The sequence below is a fragment of the Poromitra crassiceps genome, assembly GCF_964638095.1.
Source record: "Poromitra crassiceps genome assembly, chromosome: 3".
Taxonomy (NCBI): domain Eukaryota; kingdom Metazoa; phylum Chordata; class Actinopteri; order Beryciformes; family Melamphaidae; genus Poromitra; species Poromitra crassiceps.
The window spans coordinates 56,243,684-56,254,323 of record NC_139625.1 but is presented as its reverse complement, the minus strand read 5'-3'; the positions used below and the strand labels follow the sequence as shown (position 1 = coordinate 56,254,323).

The 10,640-nt window shown below is 42.5% G+C and overlaps 1 protein-coding gene across 1 annotated transcript; it reads right to left on the bottom strand.

Moving 5' to 3' along the window:
* Window positions 1-360: 360 nt before the first annotated feature.
* On the bottom strand, window positions 361-3,809 carry nudt15 (nudix (nucleoside diphosphate linked moiety X)-type motif 15). Its single transcript, XM_083633427.1, has 3 exons — window positions 3,598-3,809; window positions 1,276-1,472; window positions 361-903 (listed from the first exon to the last, which is right to left on the bottom strand). Exons 1-3 carry the CDS (start codon window positions 3,744-3,746, stop codon window positions 782-784), a joined length of 468 nt encoding a protein of 155 aa, XP_083489553.1. The 5' UTR covers window positions 3,747-3,809; the 3' UTR covers window positions 361-781.
* Window positions 3,810-10,640: the final 6,831 nt, after the last annotated feature.

The following is a 10,640-nucleotide window of genomic DNA, read 5'->3' as shown; positions in this document are numbered from 1 at the left end:
GATGTTTGTCATGCATTATCCAAAATAAAGTCCTCCGTTCATTCATTCATTCAACCACTGAGTCCCTTATACAAATGATGAAAGATATTAGTTTGTGAACAAATAAAGCATGTTTCACTCACTTGAGACGTTATGCCATGTTGTGTCCCATTATGAATTAATTCTTGAAATTCTTTCCATTTTATTTTATCTTTTACATTCAGGAATCCCATTTGTTCACTTAAACGCAGCTGATGAAAACCCATCTAAATTGCACTTTATTTTTTGCAACATTTGAAGAGACATTTGGATGGAAACGTCAGCTCCTGTCATTTGCTCTGAATGAATACCATATGGTTTAAATACAGAATGCATAAATGGTCTACAATGTGTATATCAACAGTTGATAATATTGGCAAAAAAATACAGTATGTACAGAACAACATGTTTAAGAAAAAGCATATATGAAAACTGACCATGTATGTAAACATTAACCCTTGTGCATCCTTTTATTAATTAAAGGGATAGGTTTGGTTTTGAAGAGGTCTTTCTGGTTTATTTTGAGGGGAAGTGAGGGAAGAGTCTGTATCATTTTGCAGTGTAACCGTGTGTTTCAGGCCTGGTTTTGCAGTGTAACAATGTGGTTTTGCAGTCTAGCAGTGTGTTTCAGGCCTGGTTTTGCAGTGTAACAATGTGGTTTTGCAGTGTAGCAGTGTGTTTCAGGCCTGGTTTTGCAGTGTAACAATGTGGTTTTGCAGTGTAGCAGTGTGTTTCAGGCCTGGTTTTGCAGTGTAACAGTGTTTCACGCCTGTGTGTTGGTTACTGTGTTGCTGAACGGCTGGAAGCCTTCTTGTCTCAGACAGGCCAGAGGCAGGAAGAGTTGCTCCTCAGGGGGAAACTGGTCCCACCGTGTCCACATCCAGCCTGGGGGGGGGGGGGGGGGAAAGGGGATGCACATGCTATATTATTTTGTGTAACAGGGTACAACGGTAAAAAACACCAACACTTTTTCCCACGGCGCTGCACTGGGCCAGCAGGTCACTCACTCAGTCACTCATGGGCATTTAGTGAAGGGGTGGGGCTAGGGAAGAGGCGTAGCTAGGGATAGGAAGGTCGTAGAGTCAGGATTCAAGGGGTGTGGGCGGAATGGCTAGGGGGGTAACGGGCCGTAGCAAAGGATAGGAAGGTGGAAGAGTCGGGATTTGAGGGGTGGGTAGGGGGAGTGGTATAAAGCTGGATGGTCACACCACTGTCCCGTGGGCTAAAGGTTTGAGCTTGTTGTCGTCCCTCACATACCCTCGTTCTTCTCTGGTTCCAGGTTGGCTGGCTCTGCTGGGTGCTCCCTATCCACTTCCCCTTGCATGATAATGGTGACGTAGTGGTACTGCTCCTCCAGCCTGATGGAGTTCACCACAGAGGCAAAATGGACGTTCACCAAACGCACCCCTGCTTCCTCCATCACCTCTCTGTGAGCACACTCCTCCCACGTCTCCCTTTCAACGACATGGACATCAGGGTCACATCCACTGGCAGTCATTTAATAAGCATTTGTCTTTTTGGATTTCACATAAACATCTAGTGCTTGTGTAACAGAAAGGAAAATAACAATCTTATTTCCAAACAGGACTTGACATTATTAGTACTCAAAACGTGGCTATGGCTGTAAATCTGTCAACTCTGTTTGTTTTAGTTATAAACTTCTGTTTGTCAGACTCTTTATCAAGAGCTCAATAAATAACATTACAGCGAACGCTGAGGCCACAGTTTCACTTATGGCAAAACGACGACGTGCCACATCCCACTTTCCCAGGCCAAGGTCCGGAGTAGATCTTGCATTTGTTTAATCAGTTGTAATAGAGACCAATGACAATCACTCAATCCAACGTTGTTAGTAATGTTACCTTCACCTCCACCTTACAGTTACTTAATTGTGCATATAAACTACATTTGTAATTTGCATTTTAGTAACAGCAGCTGTGATGGGCACCGTTACCCGTTATCTTGTATGGAGATAGAGCATGTCACCACCACGCTTTTCTGCAATTAGGAGAATTGTTTTTTTGTTTTTTTTACCATATAAAATGTTTGTATTGATTTATTTATTGCCTGTTTAAAGGTGTGAAAGGTCACAAATCAGATATGCCACAAATATGATGCAATTATATTTTAATCGAATATCTCTCCGTGTCTAATGATGGGCAAGTTTCTTATCGGAGATGATTAATAACGGTTTTACAACATGGATGTATAAAGTAAATTATATAGCCTAATAAGGAGGTGATAAGTGATAGGTGGAGATGATAAGATAGCTAATAGCTTATTAACTGCTTTACACCACATGCCTCTGGAGTCACTGATAGGAAGTTATCTTTATAGATACTGTAAGAACGAAGGAAGCAAGATGTTAATTTAATGACTTGTGTCATAAGTTGGGTGGATGGCAGTTGAGGATTAATTCACTATTTATTCCTATTTCACGATTATCTCTTTAGATACACATACAGGGTCTCGACCGAATTTCATGAATGAAGATCCAGTCACGTCACTATATATGGCACCATACCACCTAATCCTCAATAGCCAATCAGCCCATGTCATCTGTCAAAACATCTGTGATGTCATACTTGCTGATGTCATACTTGTGGGGTTCGGTTAGAGTGAGCTTGTGGTCAAGGCTGAGAGAAAGTGAGTTGGCGGTTAACTCAAGTGTTGGCTAACAATGTCCGATATCAGACAGACATACAGTATGTCTATCTGTCTGTCTGTCAGACAAACAACATTACAGACAGACAGGGATGAAAACATTACCTCATTCACAGGGATACTGATCTGAGGGAACATAGGGCTGAGGTCTGCAGACCTAGCCTGGGTAACTGCAGACCCATCTCAGAAATTCACTCATGCAGGTTTGGGAGCTTTGGTTTGAACTGCCTTCCATAGATTGGGGTTTGGTAATATGAATGATATTGCCTATGAACATGAGGTTACTTGTTTGAAGTTGTCTGCTTTAACTTTAACCCAAACTGTTTTGTCTACCATAAGCTAGCCTCAGTTTATCATAACATTAGCATTTAGGTGTATTAAATTAAAACAAAGTAGCTGGACATACATAGGTGTGACATTTGAGGTATTGAGGCCATTGTCTCCATCTCATCTGACCAATACTTTGACTGTGCCTTTATTTAACACTTGACCTGACCACCAGCCCCGATACATTCCGTGCGCTCTAGAATGTCAAGCGCCAAACTCCATTCAAAATTGTGGCAACTGCCTTGCTTGCAAGCAGACGTGGTGGAATAGCACATAAGGACATTTCTAAATATTTCAAATTTAAACTTAGGTGAATTCGACATTCAGATAAATCCACAAAGAATATCTTATTTCGAATAAAAAATATTTAGCTTAGAGATGGTAACGTTATCGCCTGTGTAGGTTATATAATTTGTGTTAAAAAAAATAATACGTGCTTGGTGGATTATGGGTATGCCGAATTGACGAGTGTCCGCTGAAGATTTAAAAATGTACGTAATATTCAACAAGGTAGCGTGCGTCAGGTAACGTTAAGTTAACTTTTCCGATTGAGTTTAACAGTACCAGGGTACCCACGGCGTGACCTACCCAAACTCCAAGTGTCCACCGGGAAGCTGGTATGTTCCTTTACCCATTGCACTTCTCCGTTTTCCAAGAAGAACGCAGTTTGGGTGGGACGAGTCTGTTACCAGCACCCCGACCCCCACCCCTGGGCGCTTCACAGCCTTCTCTGACATCTGGCCAAACCAGACAGTGTTAAAAATGCATTAAAAAGACATAAACAGGCCCCACTTCTTCTACGACGCTGCATCAGAGTATCCAAGCGAAGTTAGACGTTTTCCTCCTGCCTATTTCCGTGTTTGCTTACATCTGTTAGTAAGACCCTACCCTCGTCTCACATTTGGTAACTTTTAATTTGATTATAAGTCAAATACGCTGCCGTACTATCTCCGGAAGATACCATCCTTTCTATGGTTAAAAAGCTATTAAATCGTCGTTATCGTTAAAAAGCTAGCAACACGTGGGTCTCAATCACTACTGACTGGGCTAGGATGTGAACTATCTTGGCAGTTTCGGGTCTTTGGCTACAGCTTGTGTTGTGGTGTGTGGTTGTGAACAGAGGTGGACACTGCCACCTAGTGACTGTACTGGCTTTTAACCAACCAACTGAAACCATGTCAAAAGAGCTAGAAAAAGATGGTCTGCATGCTGCAGAAACAGAGCCACATCTACATGTGTGACTAATGTAATAGTAATTGTCATTCAGTGCTGGATAATGTATAACAGTGCTTGTTCCCATTTACGCTAATTGTGTGCTTCCTTCTTCCTCAGCCTCGTCATCACATCTAAATCCTGATAATTAAATGCAAAACCAGCATGGAGACAGAGCCTGCCAGTAGATGAAACATCTGGTGAAGTATTATTGCAGACTTCTACACATCATTGCATATTAATCTCTGACAATGAAAAATGGCTTCTTCGCTGAATAGAATATCAGACCGGGAGTGCAATGGAGAAAAACATGAAAGCTGCGGTTCCAGTTCTTCATCTTCCAATTAAAGCTGACAATCTGCACTTTAATCTCATTCACATTTTACACCCAAAGTAGCAAGAAACAGTAGTGAAACAGTTACTGCCTAACCTGACTTAAACTGTTGGAACACATGTTTTATTGAATTCAGTTGCTTTAATTCAATCATCTCAGTCACGTAATTCAATGAAAGGAGAATGTGGAGAGAGAGAGAGAGAGGGGGGGGGGGGGGAGAGATGTGAAAAATAATGGTCCAAGTGTCTTCTCCCTGAGAAAAGAGTGATAAAGATTTTTTGTAGTCAGTTATTGACTGGTTGTGTAAGAAATAGATTATAGCTTGTAAAGTTGGAATATTCACCTACCAGCATTTTTCTGGTTCCAGAAAGTGGATTATTGATGCTACAAAAAGACAGACTGGTTCAGTTTTGTTATGATGATATGGAGTAGGAATGCACATTAACCCCAAAACAAACAGGAACTGTGAACTGAAATTGGAGTAATTTATTGCCATTTAAATTCTAAATGTTCTGAATTTGCTTCCTCTACTGAAAAGAAGGGACACCCGCACACTGCCTCCACTTTCTCAATAAAATAAAATAAAATAAAATAAAATAAAATAAAATAAAATAAAATGTAATAATTGAATATAAATGTTTTGGTCAAAGACCTTCAAGCATTATGTTGTATAAGTCTTTTGTTTATATTAAATTATCTTTATTGAGCAAATGTGCTGGTGTCCCTTCTTCCTACATGCACCCTGACTCTGTACATATTTTGTCTACCTCACTAAGCTGTCAAGACTCTATATCTGTCAATACTATTTAAATCTGTTAATACTGTCTATATATGTTAATATCTGAATCCTTTTATAATATTTTATCTCTCTTTAGAGTCTTTATCTATTTGTTTATGTCTTGTATATTTGTTCTTATCAATGTTACATGAGCACCAACCACACCAAGACAATTTCCTCAAAGCACGTGTCTACTCCACCAACACACCTGCCACAAAGACTATTCAAGTGTGCAAGAGACTTTTTGATGATCTGCTGAAAAGAAGACAGTATGAGCTTTCAGGTTGAGTCCATCATGTAGTATGAGATACACTCACCTCTCCTCTCTCCACCCACTGCCACTGTCCAGCCTGCTGCAGCCACGTCCTCACAGCAGACTCCACTGCTGTGTCTGCCGCTCTGGCACACACACTGTTCCTCCTCACTGACTCTGCAATGGACACAGAATACTGTGTATTATATTCATGTCACTTACTAACTCTAAAAGATGGTAGATATTGTGATCTTATGCCATTATAATATTTATCATAATGGATGCTTACACTACTGTCACCACACCAAAACAAATTCCTGTACATGTACTGGACTTAGCAAGTGAATTCATTGATTCTTATGCGTACATTGTAATTATAGGAAAAGATGCCTGTAATTCAGTTTTCATCGATTTAAGATACCCTCTTAACCAGTTTCTAGTCTATTCTGGCTTACCTAAACCAATAAAGATACAAATTAGCTTCTTGGATACTTGGATATGATAAACCAGGGCCCCGGTTTATCACATGAAGATTTACATTGTTTGCTTAACCGTTGCAGTAGACGTGTACTTTACCTCATAATTAAAACTTGCTCCAACTATCCAAGAAGCTCCTTTTTCTCTTTATCGTTATACCTTTGGCCTGCTGAGCCTTGTTGTGCCACGTTTTAGATTTTTTTGGCTGACTTAAACCTACACCTTGTCTACAGCAAGTGGGCCTCTTTATGCACATTGTGACGACTCTCACTGATATCCAGAAGTAAACCCAAATCACTCACCATTTACAATTTCCTTCAGAGACGAAGAAGCAAATGACACCTTATTGTTTTCCCCTTTCCAGCTCATTCTCCTTGCAAATAGGTTGGACAGCATCCTCTCCAGTATTCTCTGGACTGTTTGGTCGATGGGGACTCCCTCTGCGGTCCCGAAGAAACTCACCTGAAACCAGAAACAGTGAGGAACTGTAGAGGAATAATTTAAGAAACTAGGGGCTCTATTCTCCCACAGGCCATCGGCGCTATTACGGGCCTTAACCGCAAAAAAACGTGCCTTGCGCCTGTTTCGGCAAGATAGCAATAGGCTTTAGGCTGCCAAATGCGCTTTAGGCCGAATGGGCGTGGCGCAGTCCCAAAGTAGGCGTGTCGGCGCTAAATACCAGCCTAGTAATATCTTGGGAGCTGGCCTACATTTAGCGCTTTGCGCTTTTGAAAAGCAGGCCTATTCTCTGCCTTCACTGCTTCTTCTCTGTCACCCTTCTCTCTCTCTCTCTCTGAGTTCCCAGCATGCATTGTGTTTCTTCATTTCGCTACTAAATAGCCACCAAATGAGCCAAAATAGATATAAAAGGTAGTTCTAAATTAATGTGTAATGGTAACACAGCCTGCCATTGTCAACATTTCAATATTGGACCAAATAAAACCTCGAAATGAAAACACCACCCTATGTGAAACATATATGTCCTCCTGGGCCTATATATATCCCTTGTCGAGTTAACGTGATTTAGAGAAGTAACAGCGGAACGCGCTTCGGAACGCGCTTCTAATGGCATCTGCTATACTGTGATGTCCATCCAATAACTTGGCCCTATTTCACATTTAGTTTTACAATAAAAACACATTTATGCAATGACTTGACATAATGTAGGGTATATTTATGTGCATCATCCTTCCTGCAGCAGGCGAGAGAAAATGATATCTTTCTGGACAAACTTTCACCAATCTAATAGGCTATATTTTTCTAGCTGATGCATAGAACATTATTTTCACTTTGATCTTGCTATAGTGTAACGTATTTACATGCTTGCAGTATTGAAACTGCAGTTAGATTGGTTTGAGAAGCATAATAATATGGAATAATAGCCTATAATGCAGACAGACAGGCTGGATGAAGGGAGGGGGGGGGGGGGGCAGAGCGTTTGGCTTTCGTCTGGTTTTGCGGGATCACTGGAATTGGAGCTAAAAAGGCAAGCGTGCGATTCGTTTATTGCACTTATCCAATGAGCATGACGGTGCATAATTTTACGCCTAAAAGGCGTGGTTGTAATGCTTTGGGCTGCATCTAGCGCCAGCACGACGATATCAAGTGCGCCTTTCCACGCCCACTGCTTTGATCTGCGCCTGCCGCTCGGCCTAGAAACTGCGCCGATGCAACGATAGGGGCCGTGGGGCCCTATTCTCCCACAGGCCTTCGGCGCTAAAACGGGCCTTAAACGCAAAAAAACGTGCCTTGCGCCTGTTTTGGGACGATATCAATATGGCTTTACGCTGCCAAATGCGCTTTAGGCCGAATGGGCGTGGCGCAGTCCCAGAATGGGCCAAAGTGGGCGTGTCGGCGCTAAATACCTATCTTCCGAGCTGGCGTTAATTTAGCGCCTTGTGCCTTTGAAAAGCAGGCCTATTCCTCCCCTCTCTCCTCTGTCACCCTTACCTGTGTCACTCTCTCCCTCTCTCCTACTGACAGGAGCAGGCATTGGTGTGCGTTTACCAGTTTATTGTGAAATAAATCCTTCCGCGTTGAGTTACTGTCACAAGCCTGTGTGACAACGCGTCCAGCCTGGGTAAAACAACTCCGTGTACCGCTTTGAGGCTGCAGGCAGTCTGACAGGCACAATACGACTGTCTCTCTCTGACTGCCTGTGAATGCCCCAGCATGCAATTGGGTACTCAATTTCGCTACTAAATAGCAACTAAATGAGGCGAAATAGATATAAAAGGTCGATCTAAAATAATGTGTAATGGTAACACAGCCTGCAATTGTAGAACATTTCAATATTGGACCAAATAAATAATCGAAATTAAAACACCACCCTAAGTGAAACATATATGTCCTCCTGGGCCTATATATATCCTTTGTCGATTTAACGTCATTTAGATAAGTGTCAGAGGAACGCGCTTCAGAACGCGCTTCTACTGTCATGTGCTATACTGTGATGTCCGCTCCAATAACTTTGCCCAACTTCACATTTAGTTTTACAATAAAAACACATTTATGCAATGACTTTACATAATGTAGGGTATATTTATGTGCATCATTCTACCTGCAGCAGGGGAGAGAAAACGATATCATTCTGAACAAACTTTCACCAATATAAAATTAATCTCATCATATAGGGATAGGCTATATTTTTGTAGCTGATGCCTTTAGAACATTATTTTCACTTTGATCTTGCTATAGTGTAGCGTATTTACATGCTTGCAGTATTGAAACTGCAGTTAGATTGGTTTGAGAAGCATAATAATATGGAATAATAGCCTATAATGCAGACAGACAGACTGGATGAAGGGAGGGGGGGGGGGGGGGGGGCAGAGCGTTTGGCTTTCGTCTGGTTTTGCGGGATCACTGGAATTGGAGCTAAAAAGGCAAGCATGCGATTCGTTTATTGCACTTATCCAATGAGCATGACGGTGCATAATTTTACGCCTAAAAGGCGTGGTTGTAATGCTTTGGGCTGCATCTAGCGCCAGCACGACGATATCAAGTGCGCCTTTCCACGCCCACTGCTTTGCGCTGCGGCTGGCGCTCGGCCTAGAAACTGCGCCGCTGCAACGATAGAGCCCTAGGTGTAAGTTCAGTACTACATGTACTCACCAGTCTGTTTTTCAAGTCGGGGTCTTCGCTGAGCTTCAGCTCCAAAGCGGCGAGTCCGTCCTCGTCGGTGATGGGGAACGAGTCGTCCAGGCCGGCCGGGGCGCCGGAGTCGGGGTCAGGGCCGGCTGGGACGCCGGGGGCGGGGTCATGGGCAGCAGGGGTGGGGTCAGTGTCTGCGTTGGTGAGCCTCTCCAGCAGCCGCAGAATCTGGCTCTGCTGCTGCTGGAGAACTCTCAGCTGGGTCAGGATCTCCAACTGCACCACTGTCAAATAGTGAGACGAGACCGTCGGTACATGTTCCACAGGCAAAGAAAAGAGTTCCTACATGTATATGAAACTGCTCATAAGAAGAGTGCCATCCACTTCCATTGCATTCAAGTCATCTTATTCTTTAAAGCCGATATTTCCCAAAGTTGGCAACACAACCCAAAACTGAATGATAAATAGCACTACAGGACTACAGCACGGTACAGCACTACAGGACACTACAGGTAAGAGGAAAAATATGTATCTTTGATTTTGGGATGAACTGTCCCATTTACAGACAGGAGCTACTTGGCAACATGTTACTGTAGAAATGTCAGTTAGGTCAAGAAAAACTGACCATGAGTTCTAAAATGGCCAAAAATTTAGTTAAAAAAAGAAATGCTGCTGGCTGCAGGAAGAATCAGTCACTTTATGTAGGTGAATGTACGTGTATGTCACTTGACATGTTCGATAAGTTTTAGATGGAGTTTTTCATTTAGTTTGAGCTTGGCTTACGTGAGGCACCCTGGTGATGCTCTGATCCTCCTGGAAATTCTGTTGGTAGCTTAATGGCACCTACAACAAAGAAATACCAGGATTCATCACTCCAGTACAAAATCAAATCTATACAACAGAACACAAAAGAAAAATATCAAATCAAATATCAAAATGAGAATATAAATAAACATGAATAAACACAATGAAACAAACAAAATGCAAATATATCAAGCCTCCTCTTCCTTGTCCAGGATTTTTTTTTCTGAAATAACCCAGCTTGTTGAATAAAGGACAAATATTAACTTGTAGAGAAATGCACTGACCTGTCAGGTGTGAACTGGAGGTAACGTCTCCAGTCCTGTCAGGGTGTTTGATCTGGATGTGCTTACTCAGGCTTTTCTTGTTGACTACCAGGTTGCATTGTGGGCATGCCACACGTGTTTTTGGCTCAGTTTTTGCTGGACAAAAACTTCCTGGAGCATCACTCGCTGATGTTGTCCAATTCACGCCCGGTTGGTCGTTGGCGGTGGGTGAGGCGAGTGCATCAGTGGTTAGGCCTGGAAGAGTGTTTGGCTGACCAGCTGATGACGGAGACAAAGGTGAAGACAGCTGTGCAGGGCCATCATCATCATCATCATCACCATCCTCTTCCTCAACAGCAGAGGAGACAGAGGCATGTGACGTAGGAGCAGCCTGGTGTTTTGTGTTCAGATGTTGAATGA